This window comes from Lutjanus erythropterus, chromosome 11, assembly GCF_056507025.1.
Source record: "Lutjanus erythropterus isolate fLutEry1 chromosome 11, fLutEry1.hap2, whole genome shotgun sequence".
Taxonomy (NCBI): Eukaryota; Metazoa; Chordata; class Actinopteri; order Lutjaniformes; family Lutjanidae; genus Lutjanus; species Lutjanus erythropterus.
The window spans coordinates 10,136,808-10,158,089 of record NC_139327.1 but is presented as its reverse complement, the minus strand read 5'-3'; the positions used below and the strand labels follow the sequence as shown (position 1 = coordinate 10,158,089).

General features: G+C 37.5%; 1 protein-coding gene across 24 annotated transcripts in view; it reads left to right on the top strand.

Annotated features, from left to right (window-relative positions):
- The window catches only part of dlg2 (discs, large homolog 2 (Drosophila)), a 279,866-nt gene extending 259,578 nt beyond the window's left edge, over nucleotides 1-20,288 (top strand). For 12 of the 24 annotated variants that reach the window (XM_084730723.1, XM_084730728.1, XM_084730737.1 and 9 more), the window contains 12 exons: nucleotides 983-1,027; nucleotides 5,932-6,046; nucleotides 6,549-6,725; nucleotides 8,548-8,623; nucleotides 11,140-11,236; nucleotides 13,729-13,779; nucleotides 14,115-14,216; nucleotides 14,888-14,911; nucleotides 17,024-17,196; nucleotides 17,493-17,602; nucleotides 18,061-18,152; nucleotides 19,368-20,288. In XM_084730723.1, the coding sequence (XP_084586849.1) occupies nucleotides 983-1,027; nucleotides 5,932-6,046; nucleotides 6,549-6,725; nucleotides 8,548-8,623; nucleotides 11,140-11,236; nucleotides 13,729-13,779; nucleotides 14,115-14,216; nucleotides 14,888-14,911; nucleotides 17,024-17,196; nucleotides 17,493-17,602; nucleotides 18,061-18,152; nucleotides 19,368-19,474 (1,169 nt within the window). In that variant the 3' untranslated portion in view covers nucleotides 19,475-20,288. Of the gene's footprint in view, nucleotides 1-982; nucleotides 1,028-5,931; nucleotides 6,047-6,548; nucleotides 6,726-8,547; nucleotides 8,624-11,139; nucleotides 11,237-11,693; nucleotides 11,740-13,728; nucleotides 13,780-14,114; nucleotides 14,217-14,887; nucleotides 14,912-17,023; nucleotides 17,197-17,492; nucleotides 17,603-18,060; nucleotides 18,153-19,367 lie in introns of all 24 variants that reach the window. The other 12 variants (XM_084730741.1, XM_084730739.1, XM_084730738.1 and 9 more) reach the window with 5 other exon arrangements.
- Nucleotides 20,289-21,282: the final 994 nt, after the last annotated feature.

Sequence of the window (21,282 nt, the reverse complement as noted above, 5' to 3'; positions counted from 1 at the left end):
ATTGTAAACACAAGCCATGTGGTGGAAATTTTGTTTGATTATTTGTCATACAGTCAGTGAGAAAAAAAGACAACAAATGCTTCAGGTTCTACCTGATTATCATTCATCATGGAACACTGTCGAGTTCTGTTCATGTTGGATTTGATCTGGAGTGCATATCAGCAGACTTTAGAGGACCCTGAATATGAATGTTTTGTATCGTTAGATTTAATAATGCAGACAATTCTCACTTCATCGTGAGTCCAGGTTTGTCGTCTGCCAATCGCATTTTGATAACAAACGTGCTACAAGTTCAGTCACCAAAACAGTCAGATTGAAGAATGAAATGACGCACATGATGGTACACTTCTGTGACTGGTTCCATTGTTTTTCACACCAGAATAAATAGCGGTCCAAAGACCATGTCTGCGAGTTGGATCAGAGGGCGGTTCTTTGGTCCAGAGTTCACACTGCTTCTTCCTTGGCTTATACAGCCAGACTTGAATTTTTCCATTTGGTTGGTGTTTTCTACATTATACCAATAAATAATTGATCTAAAAACAAAATCTGCTATCTTATGAGACATTAGTAGTGCGTAGTCGTCTAAAGTCTGCTGCAAGTCTCCAGATAAGCACCAACATGAACAGGACCTGATGATCTTCCTTGATGAACAATATCCAGATGGAAACTGTCTTTTGTTGTTTTTTAACCCACCGACAGTATGACCAATAATCAAGCAACATTTTCAACACATGACTTGTGTTGAGAACATAAATTGGACCAGCTGGAAAACTGAGTATCAATGGTTTGGTTTGAGCAGCTGGACTTTTACGTGTGAACATCCTTATTTTAGGAGTGATAAAGAAATCAGTTTCATGGAACGCTCCAATCTCACTTATCCTGCTGTCTGCCTCGTTCCCGCCTCAGGTGACATCTTAAAGCGGACTAACTGGGCTCTAAAGCCCTCCGGCACTAACCACTGCTTTCTCTTCTTACCCATCAGAACTTGCTCTATGCTCACCGCGACGGGCCCACTCTCCTGCACCAGGTTTGTGCCGTTGGCACCTGTGGCTGCTCTGAGCTTTAGCATCATTCACCAGTGCTCTGCCCAGTGAGAGCCACTGAGTGAATGTGATCACAGACAGTCTGTTCACTCCTCTTCACCAAACGTTTGACCCACTGAAGCACTCCTCATCCTCTCCTCTCCCAGCCTGTTTGACTCCTGCACTGCACATGCACTTTTTAACCCCACCCTGACTTGACCTGTCGTTCCTGTGTTCCCAGGTCGTGACCCTTCAGACACTGTCCTTTCTTCTTCCTCTTTGAAAATGTACTAAAATGTTGTGCTCTTTTTAAGAATGCCCGTACACACAGTTACTCATCTATTGCAGCTGAGACTAACAGTTTTATTAAGTATGTTTGTTTCATTACATGCATGCGCTAAAAGTTGAGTTCAGCTTTCAACGGATTTCAGTGGGAGGTGTTTTCCAACATTATTGCTTCCAAAGGCAGATAATAGTAAAAACTGCACACAGTGAAGTCTGAGGATTATCCACAGTAACCATGAGACTGCCTCTGGCTGTTTATTTAGAGTGTAAGTTGTCTGTCATGGGCGGTGGGTGCAAGGTAGCAGGGGATGGATCCAAATGCAGATGACAGAGATTGACAGTGCAGGTCAGTGATTCTGGCTCAGTTCCAATCCGGCCCCTACACACTCAGTGTGGAATCACACTCAGTCACTTTTCTGTGACTGGAACAGGAGCATTCAGAAGATGGATATCGTACTTAAATAAATATTAAAATGATAATCTCATAAATAGCATTGACAAAGATGTAAGTGGCAATGACGTGACACTCATTACATTCATGGCATGGCAAGCTTGTGAAAGGACAAATGATTCAATAGATCAAAACCACGCTTCTTTGGCAACATCTCTGCTTTGTTGAACATTTTTTCATCATGTCATTCTGTCATGTGGGCACGAAAAATGTCTTTTGTTTTAGGAAAAGTAACTCATTACTTTTGTGGCGTTACCTCCATCCCAGACACTGAACAGGTGCTGCACCTGAGAGGAGCGTGGTAGGAAAGCCTGCTTCGATGTGGTTTTAGAACCCACTCGCCCTTAAGGCTGACTGATTTGAAACATCACTAAATGCATAAATGCATAAAATAAGAAACTGTATGGCTGTTTAGCTTTTAGGAGCCCAGGCTCATCAGGTGACCAGTTGTGTTGTGTCTTTGAGGATCGACAGTCAGTGTCATTACATAGAAAAAAATAAAGAAATAGAGGTCCTTTCAGTCTGCCTCCATCAAAGTGGACAAACCTGACATATAGCTACCTTGTTGAATCTTCAGGTCATGTATATCTGTCGTTTTTTAGTTTGTTAAGACACTTTATTTTGCTCTCTTGGTGGTGTTGAACCAAACTCCATCCTAAAAACAGCTTTTTTTTATGATGGGCTGTATTTTTTTACAGTAAAAACTTCAGTCCCACCATCACCACCTGATTTACTTTGAGCTACAGACACAATTGGGCATTTATTCAGTGACATCACTAACTAACCTGTGATGAAGGGTTTGCCTCAGACACACATTCTGACTGGCTGCTTTTATCGCGCATGTTTTCACCCAAAGAGGGATGAGGTCATAGTACATGATGTGTGGCTGCTCTCATCCATGCAAACGTGCAGATGAAGTGAGAGTGGGTAAGGGAAGCGTGTAGGAGCTGGATTGAAATTGGGGCTGAGTGATCAGACAGGGGCTACAGGAGCTTACAACACAGTGAGGCATCTGGTGGACAAGTGAAGAATAGCACCGAAGGGACTGGGAGAGCAGAAACGTGGCTCGAGGGAAGGGACGGGGAAACAGACAGGGACATCATTGGGGTGAACCCAAAAACAATGAAATCCCAGTCACTTCCATTGTGTTGGGACTGAGGCAGAAATGTCTGCAGTGAATATCTCATAACCTCAACAAATGAATGCCAGACTACACTGGATGCATGGCTGGATAACACCAGGGATACATGTCAAGTTCAACAGTTTAATGTGCAATATGTCCTCCTTCTTCTGTTCATAAACCTTTTTCACTGCATCTATATTGATATGAATGATATGATACTAATTATGGTCCTGTTCCATTTAGTGTAGCAGAGCCTTGCATGTACAAGAGCAGCACCCTGACTCTGTTTGTCATGAATGGAACTGAACCTTAATTAGTATCATTGGTAATACCTGTGTTTACACAACTATTTTATGTCAAAATGGCTGCAAAATGGCAAATTTGTTAAGTACAGATGTGTCTTGATCGGATGTAAAAGGCAGAGGTGTCAACAAAGCAAACATGCCCTTCCAGTGGTGGAATGAAACTAACTACATTTACTCATATATTGTACTTAAGTAGTAATTCAAGATATTTTAGCAGAGTATTTCCATTTTATGCAGCTTTATAGGTCCAATTCTTCTCCATTTCATCACAGAGGCACATATTGTAGCTTTTACTCCTCTACATTTGTCTGACAGCTTTAGTTTGTAGTTACTCAGATTACAATTTTTCATACCCCTCCCAATGAAAAGCATATATCTTCAAAGTTGAAATTTGAATTCTACCCCCTTCTTCTGCTAAAAAAAAAAAAAAAATCTTTATAAATCCCCCAGAATCAGCTGGAAAATGCATCCTCATCATCATGTATTTTTTTTGACACCATGAAAATTGACTTTTACAGATGCAGTTCTCACAGGACAGCCATGCTACAAACAAATAATGATCTTATTCATTAATCCATCCAATAGGACTGCAACTCACAATTATTTTCATTAATTTTGTGATCGATCACTTAGTCTATAAAATGTCCAATGTGATGTCTTCAGGCTGCTTCTTTTGTCCAACCAACAGTCCAAAATAAATGACCAACTAAAGCACCAAATCCTGAAATTTATGCTTGAAAAATGACTGAAAAAAATAATTGAATATAAAAATATTCAGCAACTAATTTTCTTTTGAACAATTAATTAAAATAATATTGACAGGGACCGTTTTATGGCACAATGACTACTTAAACTTCGTATTTTAAGTATATTCTCTGATAATAGTACTTTTACTTGAACAGTTTTGAATGCAGGATTTGTAGTGGAGTATTTTTATAGTATGGTATCAGTACTTTTAAATAAAGGATCTGAATCCAGTAATCAGCCTCCACCCCTGTGCACTGGTTTAAAACCAGTTATTCTGTTTAGTGCGTCTTTTGGCACTTGTCTCCGCCCCATGCTGCTTATGAGCAGCCACAGGAGAGAGAGAGGTGTTTCCCTCTCTCTGCTTATAGTGCTGCTGCACTGAGCACAGAACAGGACCGAGTGTAGAGACACAGACAAGCAGCGCGAGGGGAAGGAACGCAATTTAAGAACAAAACAGATGATAGCCGGAGAAGATAGAACATCAGAGTGAACATGCAGACAGGTATGTGAGACCGGTTTCAGGGTTAGATGGACAGCTGTTTCAAATTTAAGGCAAATAATACAGGAATTACTTTTGCCAAAATGAGAATGTGATTTTTCATGTTGTTTGTGGGCAGTTATTCAGTATGAGATTTCAGTTGTATAAGCTCAGTGTTATTTCTTTACATCAGTATCAGAGAAAGTATGGAACATTTTGATGGAAATGTGGCAGTGATAGCTGGAAAAAAACACACGGTTGTCTTAGATAACACTGAAAGAAACGCTGCAACATATTTACAGTAGTATTTTTAGCTATATTTTCAGTGTATCTTATCTTTTCTTGCTTTTATTTCTATAATCCATGTATGGTTGTTTGTGTCATGACAGAACATGTCACGTCTCTTCACTGGTCGGTGTTCTTTAAGTGACAGATTAGCCAGCCATGCCTCCAGTTATCAGTTTTATCATCCTCATACTAACTGCACTGTCAGGAAAACAGACTTGTCAACGGAGTGATGGCTTTTCACATTCTGACATCCTCTTTTACTTTGCCAAGAGCAACTCGGTTCATGGCTGCAGACGTCACTCACTGGGTCACGCTGAGTGCATCAGTGTCAACAAGACAAAATAAATGATCTGTAGGTTTGTCTATTCTCGGTCTAATAGAGGACGTTTCTGTCCATGCAGCAACATGTGAGATTGCCTCTTTTTTTGTGAACATGTGAGGGTGTTAATTTTATAACTGCTGTTTAAACATCAGTTTATGTCACAGGCTTGTAGTCACTTACAAAAACAAACAAATGTGTTCAGTACATACAGTTTGGCATGTACTTTTACATGACTGAAGGAAATGTAATGGACTTTGGTGGTATATTTTAAGAGAAAGATCAGATAAAATAGAACTTATTTAATTCTGAAGGATGTCCTGTGCCAAACACTGCTCCAAACTAAGAGTAACATGAGAATAAAAACAATAAAGCAATGAATATAAAGATAAATATAAAGAGAAGTAAAGTAAAATGGGTAAAGCAAAATAAACGGAAAAGTTGCATTGGCAATGATGTTGAAAAGTAATAAAATGTAACACTGCACATGATGTTTTAAAAAGCACAGCTGCACATGATATTGGGAGCATTATTACATGATTTTGAAAACCTAATATTGTCTATATTGACTGTAGATGTATGTATCTCTACTGTATGTATCTATGTGCCTAAGTAATGGAAATGGGCATCCAGTGCTCTGTGTGGAACCCACAATGAAAATACTATAGAATAAAACATTTTGAGTGGAAATTTACCTCAACTACACTTTCTTTCCTCTCTTGTTCATCATCTGCATTACTTTTATTATAGTGAAGGTAATCAAGAATTCAAGTAAACTCTCTTTTTCTTAATAGGGAACACTTTCAGTTTTGATAGCATCAGTAGGTTGACCTCCTCCTCTCTCCCAGGATGCACTGGAGTCTGAATGCAGACCTGGCTGTCAGGCTTGATTTGTTCTAATCTTGTCTTGCAGAGTACGGGCGTTTTGAGGCCAAAATCCATGACCTGCGGGAACAGATGATGAACCACAGCATGAGCTCTGGGTCGGGATCCCTGCGAACCAATCAAAAGAGATCACTCTATGTGAGGTTGGTCTCTTTTGGATTTTACCCTAGTTTTGGATGTTCAAGCTAAAGTCAGAAAATTTTGAGGAAATAAGAAGCCGTCCATTCCGTGTCCCAAATGTCCTCACATGTCCACACCAGTTTATTCCAGGCAAAATGGTATGAATACTGTATTTTAAAAGGTTTTGTTTTTTACCTTTTATACAGAGGACTGAGAAGAATAATGCCACAATGATATGTCTTTATGTAACAGGTTGTGTGGACTGAAGTAATGTAAAGATTGGACGCACACATACATGTTAGCGTAAAAACAGGTTTGAGATCTGTGACTGAAACAGAAGAACATTTCTTATTATAGTAACCCCCGTGGAGCAGCAGTCACTATTCTCTGACCTGGTAATGCTGTGCTTCTAGTTTCTCTCTGCAGAATTATAAAAGACCTCACATGGAGGTATGACAGCGAAAGAAATGGATCAATGTATTTGCAATGTTAATCCTGATAATCCTGCTATCATCCACCAAACAGGGCACTGTTTGACTATGAGAGGTCAAAAGACAGCGGCCTCCCCAGCCAAGGGCTCAGCTTCAGGTACGGGGACATCCTCCACGTCATCAACGCCTCGGATGATGAGTGGTGGCAGGCACGCCGTGTCACCCCGCACGGCGACAGTGAGGAAATGGGTGTCATCCCCAGCAAGAGACGGTGAGCACTGGAGAGATATCTGTTTCTGAATGAGGAAGTTCTAGATGTCTGAAAATGATTAGTGAGGATAATATTGATTGCCCTAAAAGAGGTACAATCATTAGTCACATGATAGTGCTTCCATGAACGAGCTGGAGGGAACGTCTTTTGAGACACAGACAGCAGTTTATCAGTAAACTCCACAGTTTAAGAGGACACAGGATGACAAAGGGAGCGCCTCTGGTGTTCCCCACACACACTGGTGATCATAGAGGGAAAAAATAATGATTTTAAAAAGAAGAAGGAGAAAAATTTTAAAGTATGCCCTCACCCATTACTAGGGTGTGGAATAAGAAATTCAATCCCAGACCTCCAGTGGATGGTTTAAAACAAAAAGCCTTCACTAAATATGGGCTGACACATTAAAATAAATCAGCACTTGCCTTCATCAGGAAGACTTGACTCAGATCAAACAGCAGTCCACACATCTGAATAAAGGTGGATCCAGTACATACATGCAAGCACATATTAGAGAGCTCATTGACAACATATTGATATACCTCAACATTTGTGTTTCCCAGTTTTAGGGTCTTAGGGACCAGTTTTTATTTGGTCATTCAGATTTCTTTATTGCCATGGCCATAATGAAATACAGTATTGCCAAAGCACTGTAAGAATTATATTTACAATTTCAAAATAAAGAAATAAAAATAAAATATGAAAAAATATAAAATATATATTTACAGAATATGTACTGTATGTATAAATTTTAAACAGATGAAACAGTCAACATACAAAGTTTCAGCATGACAAGAAAACCAAACCATAAAAAGAGAAAAAAAAGCAGGATCTGCACACAAAAAGTGTTCAGCTCAAAACATCACATTAATAAATTTTCGTATGGGAGCTCTTTTGGTGTGCGGATCCTGCCTTTTTTCTCTTTTTACGCGTTTGATATTTTGTGATCCAGCACCCAACTCATTGAGCCTCGGGGATGTGCGTGTCCTTCTTTTATAACGTTTTTTTAAGAAAACCAAACCAACCAAAGTATTTGATGAGCAAACAAACATGAAAACAAAGCAGCAGCCTCCTCCTGTCTCTTAATGTGAGAAGAAAAATAGGACACATTAGAAAATTTTAATTATTGGTGCTTAAACATAATAAAAAGAAATGGATGAGAAAAAAATATCGTTTTTCTTGACAGTGGACATTATTTACCTCAACTGCAGAAGGTGAAAGGCCTCTATTTGAAGCAGGCTTGTATTAGAGACAGGCCTAGGACAAGCACTAGGAGTGATGGGAAATGTGGGCTCCCACTAGAGTATTTAAGTGTGTAGTCCCATGCTGATCCACTCCTGTTTGTTCATTAAAGTTACTGCATTATAGTCTCATTACAAACTCTTCCTGTATCTGTTTCAATTTAAAAGCCCGCTAGTTTTTTATTGGACAGCGCAAGTTTCCCAAAGTTTGTTTTGAGATGATGAGAAACTTACTGTTGTGATATGCTTTTATAATGAAATAAATACATTTCAGATACATTTTGAAACAAGTGTAGATCTCATGACAATGCATGGTGTATTTTTGTATGTTTGGGTCCAAGTGAGCCTCCAGTTTTCTCTTTTAGGTATGGAACTGGAAAAGTTTTGGAACCAAATGTTCATACAAAGTTTACAGCAATGACTGAGGAGAATAGAAATGCTAAGACACTTAGAGAACAAGTGTTTTTGACTTGTCCTCAGCCAGAGTTTTCAAAACCTTTAGTAGCTGAGCTTACTGTCAGGGTGAGTAATTTCATTTCCTCTATCTGGTTAATGACTGACTGATACGGCTCTTTGCTTGGCAGGGTGGAAAGGAAAGAGCGGGCGCGTCTAAAGACTGTGAAATTCAATGCCAAGCCAGGGTCATTTGACTCTAAAGGGGTAAGTGACTTTATGAGAGCTACAAAGTGGCAATTTATATTACCACATTAATTAGATGAGTCATATTGTAGCTCAGATAGACCCACAAACCTCCTGTTCATCTTCAAATCCTCACAGTGACTGTATGACTTCCTGTGGTACCATCATGTTTACTGTCACATGTTGGTTCTGTAGCTCTGTTGTTCTCACTGTAGTTTGATGTTCATTCATAATTTACTTTTGAAGTTTTACATAATATTGTAATATCTACATGTCTCACTATTCATGCAGATTTTTCATTTATACACCTACATTAAAAGTGCAAGTATATTCCACCAGCTTCAAGCTAAAACCATCATAGCAGGTCTAACATTTTCATTTTTAATAAGGAGTAGATAGTATGACACTCTGCATGAAAACTGTACAATAGCTATACAAATATTACACATAAACGTCAGAGTTTTGTCTTTAGATTATGATACAGACAGCATATACATTATCTGAACTCTCATCCTCAAGTTTCATCTTTTCTTTCCATCACTGCATGTTTTTTTGTGCTCATGACAATCTCTTCTCTGACTAAGCCCCACTTATGTTACTTCTGTCATAGCATGATGTCTGTAACTCTTTTCTCACCTTGCTTTTACTTTAAATGTCTCTGACGCAACTGTGGCATGTCAAGAAGTACTGCAACCTACAGCATTATCCCCCAGATAACAGAGCTCGGTGTATATTTTACAAAATGTTTTTAGCTTCTGCAAAAGTTCAATTCAGACAATAAAATGTGTTATAAAAGAAAGAAAAAGACAGCAGTTGCTGTTCAGTCAAGCCATTTACTATCAACAAAAGCTAGACAACTAATTCTTTTTTTAATTATTTGTTTAGTCTGTAATATGAGAAAGAAATTCTGGTCATCCATTTTCTAAGTCTGATCTAAATTGTTGTCTTTTCTGTGTTATTGAAAAAAAGGACACAAGACATAAGTTTTGACAGGTAAAAAAAAACATGAAGGATGTGTTCCTAGAAAAACTAAAGGACAAGTTCCTTTTTGTTTGGCTGTGACACAAGTCTGAAAATAGTTTTGGCAAGAGAATTTTTTTTTTGTCATGATCATTTTTCTAAGTTTGATTTCTTATCCCATCCCTCCACTTCCATACACACAAGTAAACAAAACAGACAGACAAGCAAGCTAAGGAGCAAATAAAGACAAGAAAAGGAAAAGTCAACAACAAAAAAGAATACTTAGAACTACACAAAAATAGTCCATAATTTATGGTGTATATGAAAGCTGTAAACCATAGAAGTCCAGGTCCAAAAAGTCCAGAAAATGTCCACTATTGATCTGTTCTTTAAAAACTAAGAGAAATAGTGGGGACCAGAGTTCTTGACAAATATGTCCATGATTTTTTTTTTTCCAAGATTGGTCTCTCTAATGGTAGGAACTGTGATAACTGGTCCAGGAACACCTCAGAAGTCAGAGGGGGATTTGCTTTTCCAAAATAAAAGCATACATTTCTTTGCAAACTGCGTTATAGTAATTAATATTCAGCATGTTTAGATCTAATGGGAAATGTATCATGTCATTTAATAAATCTAAACATGGATTTAGATTAAATACTATTTTCAGGACTGATGCTGTGAATGAATGAATGAACCATTCTCCAAGTGTTTGTTGTTGTAACATTCAATGTGGCCACAAGAGGCTGAAGTGCACCACTATTCCTTGATGGACTAAAAGTATTCATGTTTTCTTCTAGATGACTAAATTATCCATGCACTTTAAACACAAGGTGCATATATTGTGTGTTAGCAAGTTATGCAACATTACCATCATGTCTTTTGTTTTGCTCAAAATGTGTTTTAATTGCCACTAAAATCAGCTGTGACACTTTTTTGTAACCTGCCAAAACATTTTTTTTATTGTCCTGGCAAAATTTATTTTTCAGCTGTTCTCGAGTCATAAACACAAAAATAGAAAACAATTTAGAGCAGACCTATAAAATGGATCACCAGATTCCTTTTTTCTCACTTCCATAAAACAGTGAAAAGAAAAAAAAGTTAAAAAAAACAAAACAAAACATGGCACATTGTAACATTGTTTCTTTTTGTCTGATCAACAGTCCAAAAATCTAAGTTACTACATTTATGATAATATAAAACAGAGAAAAGCAGAAAATTCTCACACTTTAGTGGATGGAACCAGTATGTTTGTCCTTTTTGCTTAAACAATTAAATACTTGTTATAATGTTCTTCTAATCATTTTATCTTTAAAAATAATTTCCAAGGGGTCTAACTGGAAATAGATTAGAGCATCATTGTGGTCACTGTTAATTGTGACCTACTTTGATAAAAAGAAATCTATCTTATAGTCGAGTGAAAACACAGACACATTGAACAGCCCACGGGATCTGTAAGAAACAGATATTCATTTTTCACTGTCAGAACTTCTTGACATCCCACTTTGCTCAGTGGTTGTTTTGTCTGCATGATCGTGACAGATGTACCTGTTTGCCCCGTGCTCTCTCTCCCTTCACAGTCATTCAATGACAAACGTAAAAAGAATTTCATCTTTACACGAAAGTTCCCATTCTACAAGAACAAAGAGGGTGAGCAGGATGGCAGTGATTCAGACCGTAAGTAAAGCTCACAGACACACATGTACCTCCACGCAGTGAGTCAGTGTAGGTCACATGACAGGGGATTTACAGGTGGATTTCAGGGACAGAGGCCTCTCGTGATCTCTTGTTCCTGTCGTCTTTGTTTTCCTTCTCTTCCTGTTGGATCACAGTCAGAGATGTTCTGGCTTGGACGCTGATCAGTCAGCAGGAGAGAAGCCAAAGTCAAAGCTGTTCATTTTCCTGTGATTCGTCCCCATATGGTGATGTTGTACGACCCAGTTTCACTTCAGAGATCATTTAGGTTCAGTCTCAGCCTGACTGTGTGTTATCAGGTTGTATTTGGCTCTCCCTGCTGGCTGCTCAGTGTCTGGACAGACACAGATCCACAGCTCTGTCCTCAGACCTCTTGCTTATGTTGCGGCTGTCCTCCTTCCTCTTTCTTTTGTTCTGGCTCTCTCTGGACGGCTAATAGGACATCCTGGGGATAGGTGATGATGGGTATGGGACAAAGACATTCAGTAAGTTGGTCTAGGAATGATTCCTCAAGTCTGTCTTATCCCCTGACCCCCCACCCTGCACTGTTGCATGCTGCATCTGCTGGATTTGTCTTGTTGCTCAGTTTGAAGTCTGTTAACTTTGTCACAAGGGGTGAAGCAGCGTCACTAAACTCATCAGAGGCATTTAGGTTTGGTTTGTTTTTGGGTAAAAGGTGCCACTTGCTGGGTGGTCTTGCAAACTATTGTTGTTTTTATATCTAATAGTATATCTGATAGAGCAATGACAGTCATGTAAGGATTTCTTACACTTTTTAGTTTTTTGTGAACTAGGATTGATCAAAAATTAAGTCTGAAGAGAATGAGATGTTTAGTTTCATTATTTTAATATGCTTACAGAGGCTGATTTAAATTACTTATCTCCCTGCTTTATATAGTTTGACCTTAAACAGCTATTAAACAACCCCACTATAAATAATTTTAAGTTACTTCAACTTAAAAATGCAAGTTAACTGAACTTAGGTTGAATAATTAGTTTAAGGTCTTATTTGAGTTTTTTTTTAAACCAATTGATTTAAGTTAACTGAACTTGAGAAAACATGTTCAATGCTTAATTTTCTCAGTTTGAAGAGTCAGCTCTTCATTTTGTTAGTTTGAATCATTTTTACTGAATTCTGAGTACAAGAAAAAAAATGTCAGTAAAAATGCAACAGGGAATTGATGCAGTTTTATGTTTAGAAAGTGAAACATTTTGTGTTCAGCAAACAACTGATCACAGCAAGAAAGTGACCACATCTTATATAAACATAAAAACGTTGAGTACATATTTGTACAACCGTTTTTTAGTTAATTTAACACAATCACACAAATAATAAAAAAAAAATCAAGACTTGTTGATAAAAATATGTCAGCCTGAAGTTTTCATGTCATTTTGACAGTCCTGAACATATGTGTGGACGCTACAATAAAATGATGTGTCATGGGTGAATCGGGGTTTACAGTGTGTGAAGATGCCGCGTCAGACCGTCACATGTGGGTGTGGGTGAAGCAGCACTGACACTAAAGACCGCCTGGAGGGTTTTCACACTCTGGTTAATGAGCCACCACAGTGACTCTTCTGCTCCGGAGCCTAACAAACTTACATTAGCATGCTGAACAGACTTTTTTTTTCAATAACTGCACCCTGTACTGACTCCATTCTTCACATGTTGATGATGTTCAATGCATGTTTGCATGACACTGACATAAACAGCTGTAATGTTTTTGTCTACGCTTAAGAGCATGTCAGTTTGAGAATTTTGCAGCATGTCACAATTGTGTCTGTTGTCTTTGTAAGTTATCTTTAAATCGTCATTTACTGTTAGAGTGAACATTTCGGCCGTTTAGGAAACAGACATAGACCTTCAGGTTGATTTAAGAGCCCTTACCCACTAGCAGAGTTGGCATCTTTTCTGAAGGTGAAATACTTTAGTGTTTTTCAAAAAACTTCATGTCAGAATTTCTCATTGAAACCACTATAAATGCACTTAACATCCCCATGAGCTGAGATAGAGCATCACTTTTGTTCAGCAGAAAATGAAATGATTTGCTAAATGTCTGTACAGCGAAGTTACTGAAACATCAGGTAACTTAAAACCAGCGTAGTTTACTTTTTCGCCAGTTATCTTTAAATCTCATATTCGGTTTTATGCCAAATTGTTTGAAGTTTCCTGAATTAATTCAGTTGGATAGCTGGAGAAGTAGGGGATGCTAAACTTAAGGTCAAAATATCAATAAATGTTTCAAAGTGAATAAAATTTTGATTAATTCTTTGATTCAGTTTAAATTGTGACAGTGTACCATGTGATGAATTTATTCATCATGAGCTGTATACACGTCTGTGGAGAACATTAGTAAGATCGACCAAATATAACAGTCCTGTTCTGTGATATATGCTTTCATGCACGTGTGGCATGTTGCTTTTGAGTATTTGTCCAGATAGCATACTAATATTTCTCACTGTCCACCCACCAGGGAGTCAAGACGACGTGATTCTCTCATATGAACCTGTGCTGCGGCAAGAAAGTAAGTTTTCATTTTCCCGTTAGTGTATCATTAAGCAGCGCTCAACATATGAACTACAGTGTGTTAATGTATTGCTCACGCGTACGGTGCATTTGGACACCTGTGGTCATTTTGGATGCTTGTAGTTTGTTTGTGTCACACATGATGCAGTGCTCAGCAGGACTGACATCGACTTTGGTCCACTATTGTCCACACCTTGTTATCCATGCTTTCATATTTCTGTTTATATAAAATATACAGGATTCTTGTAATGCATTTTTGAAGTCTCAGCACATGAAAATGAACTTCAGAAGATTTGTTTAAGAGGTGCAGTCAGTGTTTGTTCTTCTTTCCAGTTAATTATGCCAGACCCGTCATCATCCTCGGGCCGATGAAGGACAGAATTAATGATGACCTGATATCAGAGTTCCCAGACAAGTTTGGCTCTTGTGTGCCACGTAAGTAGATCATGGAAACACAGCTGGATTTTAAGTGAAACAAAAAATATGTAAAATTACAGCCATTACATAATATTTGTGTCATGATATGATGATAATGACAATGAGTAGAAGTGGTGAAATGATTGTGTATATCGATGTGTTTACCCACTGATCCATTAGTCATGACCGTGATCATTTCCACTGTGGAGTCCACGTAATGTTTTACGTTTCATTGCACACCAACATCATCAACTCTTTACGCCAGTGTCCTCCAGTCTCATGTACCAAAGTCTTCGCTTTATATCTCTGACGGTCTGTGGAAGACTTGAAACAAATTGCACAAAAAAGAAAGTTGAATGCAGTACACATTGTTACACAGAATGCATTTACTATGCTTTAATTAAATGAAAAACAAGTTTATCTGAAACTTGATAGATAAACTTGATATGGTAGTTGAGAAAACTGACATAGATCATTTACTTTTTTTTTTAATACTGCTTATTTGTGGCTAAAAAACCCTTTTCCTCTAATATCATAACTATAATCCCATTTTGGCTCATCATCCTAACAGGATCATCCGCTCCTCTGTGATTTGTGTAACATGTTCTTCATCAGCCAAAGCAGTTTTAATTTTGCATGTTTTGATTTACCATCTCTTTTATTTCGATGTACCTTTAAACCATATAAAGCTGCCAACAGTTCAGGGCACCAAGGTAAGTGAGCCCATAAGCTGAATTTGATTCATCCCTGTCTTTAGAAAGTGACTCTTGAAGTTATTTGTCCCCATAAACACTTGACTCCTTTTACTCCTTTTGAATATCTGTTTGTGTAGAACCAGATTAAAGTTGTCAGTGGTAGGGACACTAGTGTTTAGATGATAGTACACTTATTAGAAGCATTCATTATCAGCCATCCTCTCTTCTGTAAAGATATCCAGTGAAATTTGCGCAAAATTGGATGCACATTATATACTAACAATGAAAAAATTAGGAATTCCTTATTTACAAAAGCTCAAAGAACATTCTGGTTTTCATAACACACAAGTGGAGCAGCCATCCCTTTTCCCTCCATGTTTTACCTAATAGATAAAATACCAAAAGCCAGTGAAGGTGCCATCCATGAATGGGGAAAAATACATGTGACAACGTTTAGTTTTCCCATTTGCTCTTTTGTGCAAATTTCATGAGCAGCTCTTAAACATGTGAGTGGATATCTTTAGAGGTAAGCGTGTACCATAGTTAGATTCACATTCAGTATACAGAAGTACTCAGATCCTTAGATTAAGTAAAAGTATCAATACCACAATGTGAAAATATGATCCTATAAAATGTAAAGCATCATCAGTTAAATGTACTTAAAGTACAAGTGCTCATTGTTGGAAACAGATTCACTATATTAGAGACAGAATTAAATCATTACTGATGATTCATGATTTTAACTTCCTGATATACAGTTAGGCAGTTTTGTGCCAACCTAAGAGGCTCACCAGAGAAATCTGAGAGGTCGTGGGATGATTAATGGGAGAGGAAACAAGTAAAAGCAAGTGCTGATACACAAATTTGTTGCCATTTTTTGGACTTTTCTCTAATCTTTGTGAAATATTGGATACTTAAAGGATATTTACTGTAATATTTACTGTAATAAATCATAAAATAACCACAATGTGCCATCAGAGATAAGGAAACATGTTCAGTTGAAATATTCACTTCTCAGACAGCAACGCTGCAGCTGCAGTGTCCCCCTTTGAAAATTATATTCTGGGCCGGAAAAACTGTTTTGTACGTCTGATTCACATTAATTAGACTTCAGATGAATGCTGTATGTTGTCAAATGAGTAAGTGTCTGTTTATGAGTCGTAAGAAAGCATTAACAATGTTGTAGAAGGAGTAGATGTTCATAACTGTTAAATTGAGCAAAATGTTGATGGAGTTTGGCAGGCAGTGATACAGGCAGACACTTAACTCATTGTGCAGAGTGTGTTACTTGAGAGCAGTGGGCTTTTGTTTACAGGATAACGGGCCTAACTTTACAGGAAATTGACATTTATAAACAGCTGATCAGCTTACAGTGGAGGACTCACGCTCGCTTGTTATTGTCAATTTTCGAGGCCTGTTGCACTCCTGTGGAGCTCCTGCAGCCTGTGGGAGCTATTTAATATATAGTCTATAGTTCCAACTCATTTGGACTGCTGTACTTATCTTTAGATGTGCAATCGCTACATATTCCTCCTTCAAACCCTGTGAAAAGTTTAGAGGGGAAACGTCTCTTTGATGGAACATCTGAAACATGACAAGTGGCCTCAACTAAACACTGATTTTTAATAAGAAGTCACAATCCAAAAATCATTTTTTTATTAGCTTTTCAGGAAATATGACAAGGAACTAGTAGTAACTAAATGTGTCAGACAACTGGAGTAAAAAGTACATTTACCTCTAACTGTAGTGGACTAGAAGTATAAAGTAGTAAAGTGATACATTGAAAGGACAGTACATGGGTAAATGTACTTGCTTAAACAACAGACTGAACTCTGTTTGCCACTGTGGTCAGGTTTTACAGCACAGAGCAGCAGGGGGCTCTCCTAAATTAATAAATCTACCAGTAAAGTGATTGTATCTGTGATTAAAGAATTGGCCCTGACAGTATCAGTGGTGTGGAAAGGAGGTTCCCAAGGTGTCCCAGCTAATTAGACAATGACGTACAGTGTTAATATTTGTGTAGAGCATTGCTGCATATCTTTTAGACTTGAGCGAGCTCCTCTTTGAAGGTTAAACATCTGATGTTAATGACTAAATAGTAAAGAGCTTCTTGTCCTCTTTGCGCCAAAGATACCACTCGGCCGAAGAGGGACTACGAGGTGGACGGGCGGGACTACCACTTTGTGATGTCCAGAGAGCAGATGGAGAAGGACATCCAAGAGCACAAGTTCATCGAGGCGGGACAGTACAATGATAACCTGTACGGAACCAGTGTCCAGTCTGTAAAATACGTGGCTGAGAGGGTGAGACGCTTTACTCGATCACAGAAGCTGCATGTTAGCTGCAACACATAGAAGTACACATGTAAACGTGTAGAGGTCTGGTGTAAGACTGTACATTTCACAGCTGCTGTGTGGTTTCTATACCAAAGGAAAGAAAAGCTCTACCATCTTTCTCTGGATGGAACTTTTACGTTAGTTAAAATTGACACTATATGAGATTTAAGATTTAAAAATCTCGCATAGTGCAGCTCTGATATAACCTGAGAGATGAGTGTGTGTGGTTTTAAGCGGTGCATCCGTCTCTTGTAAATTCTCAGGGTAAACACTGCATTCTGGATGTGTCTGGAAACGCCATCAAACGACTACAAGTAGCACAACTTTATCCCATCGCCATCTTCATCAAACCCAAATCAATTGATTCATTAATGTGAGTACTCGTTTTGTCTTTTATTACAGAACATTCCCACAAGTTTCCTTTGAATAATATTTCTTTTGTAATGCTACAATCCACCCCAACCTACATATTTACTGCACATTTTGTTTAATGTCAATGAAGGACTTGGAATTTGGCAACACTTTAACTCTCCTGTTTAACATTTATAAATAAACGTTTTATAATGCACTGCAATGCAGTTATAAGCACAAGTCAGCATTGTAGACAAATGTTGTACATTAATAAATACTTAAAATGTCTTTATATCTACATAGAAGTGATATTATAGCGTGTTATAAAGCATTTGAATCATTTTTGTTGTTACTCTACTCCTTATAAATGCTAGATGGGGGAACTTCAATTAACGTAAATTTAGTTCACAGTTGAAGTTGAAATTAAAATCTGAGACAGAAATCTATGTTTTCGATGTTTTGTCCTCTGTCCCCGTGCAGGGACATGAATAAGAGACTGACAGAGGAACAAGCCAAGAAGACATTTGACAGGGCGATGAAGCTGGAGCAGGAGTTTGGTGAATTCTTCACAGGTATGATGTTAATAAAAGCACAAACACAAAAGAATCTCTGTGCTCAAACACAGTATGTGAGGACGGCAGACCAGCTCCTTAATCAAACATGAGGTCTCTGCTTCCAACTGATCCTAGAACAGAAAGAGTGAGGAAGGTGTGCTCACATGGACGCATGCAGATGACAGAACTACCAGTCCCATCCAGACTGTCAGTGTATGGAGTTATAGGAGCGCAATAAAAAAAAAAAATCTGTAAAAGAATAAGAAAACAACATGGAGATATGAAGAGGAATAAATAAAAGAATGAATAAATGTAGAAATATAGACAACAACAAACTATGAAAGAATAATTACAAGCATTTTCATTTATTTTCTCATGTTTTTGTTTATTTCTGTGTATTTCTGTATATACAATGATATATATAAATATTTATTTTTATATATTATATAATATGCCTTACTTATTTTATGTATATACACACACATGCATGTACAGCTGATTGATAACTTGGCTCCTGGATCTTTCATTGAACAACAAAAGCAATAGGGCAAACAATAAAGAACGTAGAGTGATATAAATAAATAAATGACATGATACGGTAGAAATATATTTTTAAATATCTACAGAAATAAATCTGCAAAAATAAATATATGAATAAATAGAGATTTATTCTTTTTTTATGGCACTCCTCTCACATACAAGTGTAGACATACATGTCAGTGAATATTAGTGTGAAATAACAGTTTTGTAACAGAATCAAGGGAGGATTTGACTTACGATTCTAATATTCATTTATTTATTTATTTTTTAAGATTCCAGCATGCGTAAAAATGTTGACTTTTAGTGCAGTTGTTTAAAGTTATTGTCCTAATTTTTAACTCCAACTTTTATTAAAACATTCAAATATAAATTTTAAAAATGTGGAATTATTTTATCTAGCAAGATAAGCCAATGTCAAAGCCCCTGTGTGTCAGTTTATTATGTGATAATAGCATATTTAACATTTTGTTTGTAGAAACTAAAGTGTCAAATACTGAGTGAGCGCCTCCACAGGGTCTTTTTTACTTTTCCACAACAGATCAGAGATGACAAGTCTCACACATGGGGGCTTTAAACATGTGACAGCTCTGAGCCTTCACGTGTGAAAATGTGCATGTTGTGTGACTGTAATGATGTTAATTGAATGTACCTACAAACTTCCACCATAAATAAAGAGTTCCATTTGCTTTGCAGCCCTGGTTCAAGGAGACACCTTAGAGGACATTTATAACCACTGCAAACAGGTCATAGAGGAACATTCAGGACCCTATATCTGGATCCCCTCGAAGGAGAAACTATAATAACTCATCACCCTGGAAGGGAGTCTGGACTGCTAGAAACTAGTAATAAGCTGTAACATATGATAACTGTATGGCGATGAATAGTCTTCATAAAGAATTCTTGTGAATATGTTTTGGTTTTTTTATTTTCTCTTCTCTTTTGTTTGGTTATTGCTTCATTTTTTTTTTCACTCAACATGAATGTTCCTGAATGTAAACCACAAAGTGTTAGGAAATTTAGGTCTTGAAACATGAACCGTTTGTATATTTGTTGATTTTTATTTGAACAAAAAGGAAAAAGAAATGTAATGAAATTAAATAAATATGGGGTATGTGTCCACATCGGCAGACTGGAGGCGGCATACACAGTGCAGATTTCTTTGCTTCGCTAACATAGGAAGGAAAGTAGGTACTCCAACTGTGACCCCCCCCCCCCCCCCCCCCCCCCAATCCCATCCCCCTCCCTCCACCCTGCAGCAACGAGCAAATAATCGACAAGTTTGATGTTCTGTCTGATTTAGCATCTGTCTGAACACAGCTCTGCTTTGTGTCTGTTTACATTGTCACTTCTTCCTTCGATTACTGTATTTATTTCTGAGGATGTGTGAGGGACATGAATTATTCACTGTAAGATTTTCATGTTGTTGTTTTTTTTTTTTACTTAAAATCAGACATTTCTCATCCAGCTGTTGCATTGACAATGAGAAGTAAAGGGAGAAAGCTGCTATCGGGATGTAACACTATATTTTGCTACTTAAATTGCTAGAGGGCACAAAAGCACAGAATTATTTATTGAAAATATAATAACTTTGATTAAAAGGTCATTTACAGAGCATATTTTATTTGAGTGATGTAGTATGTTGTGACTGTGTTAGGATGGGTGGGAATATTAATATGAAAGAGACGTTTGATGTTCACAGTGTTTTGTAGACTTGGAGTAGAGAGGGTGGTCAAAGTAGTGATTAAGTTTAATAGTGAAACACATTTTTGTCTTTTGAAACTAATCGCAGGATAGTAGAGAGTGAGACTAAAAACAGAGGACCAATACTTTTTGAAAGGTTAAAAATATCTGGCAGAACAGGCAAAACAAGCAAAAGCAGAACATTAAAAAATAAAGTAGACACAAAAATTGCATAAAATTACAGAAGCCAGGAATGGCCGGACAAGGAGTTAATTTATCTTGTTATCTCGAGAAAACAAGCTTTGTTATCTTGAGATAATAAAATAATTCTCACGATTATTAAGTAAGTAAGTAAGTAAGTAAGTGCAGCCATTCTCGGCGTCCGTACAAGTTGAAGTAGCAACATTATGGAGTCATTAAGAATTTGAAAGACTGAAAAGGTGAGTTTTCCAGCTTTATTCTAAACTAGAATACTGATTCAGGTGGCTTGTTCTCCTCAGGCAGGCCGTTCCAAAGTCTTAACCAGAAAGGTTTGATAATAATGATTGAATTTATAGTCCCAGTGAGCTGAGGCTTCTCTTCAAAGCATATACAATTTCTAAACAATGTCCAGACAGCGTTTCCCTGTTGAGCTGCATAGGTGTCATAGTGACACAACACAAAGATTTTAAACTAAAGATTGATTTGTCTAATTTTCTGTATTGAAGTTTACTAAGGGGTCTCTCGATGTCTGGTACAAAAGCCTGTTTCATTTTTTGTACGGGAAACCGACTAGAGAGACGGTCTTGAAAAAATGTTCACCTATCCGTTAATCATTAGATATGAAAATGTAAACATTTAAACATACTGATTATGGGAACAATGTACAGTATTAGTCATGGTGACTTAAAACACTATTAACCCCAGGTGGACTATCAGTGAACATTAA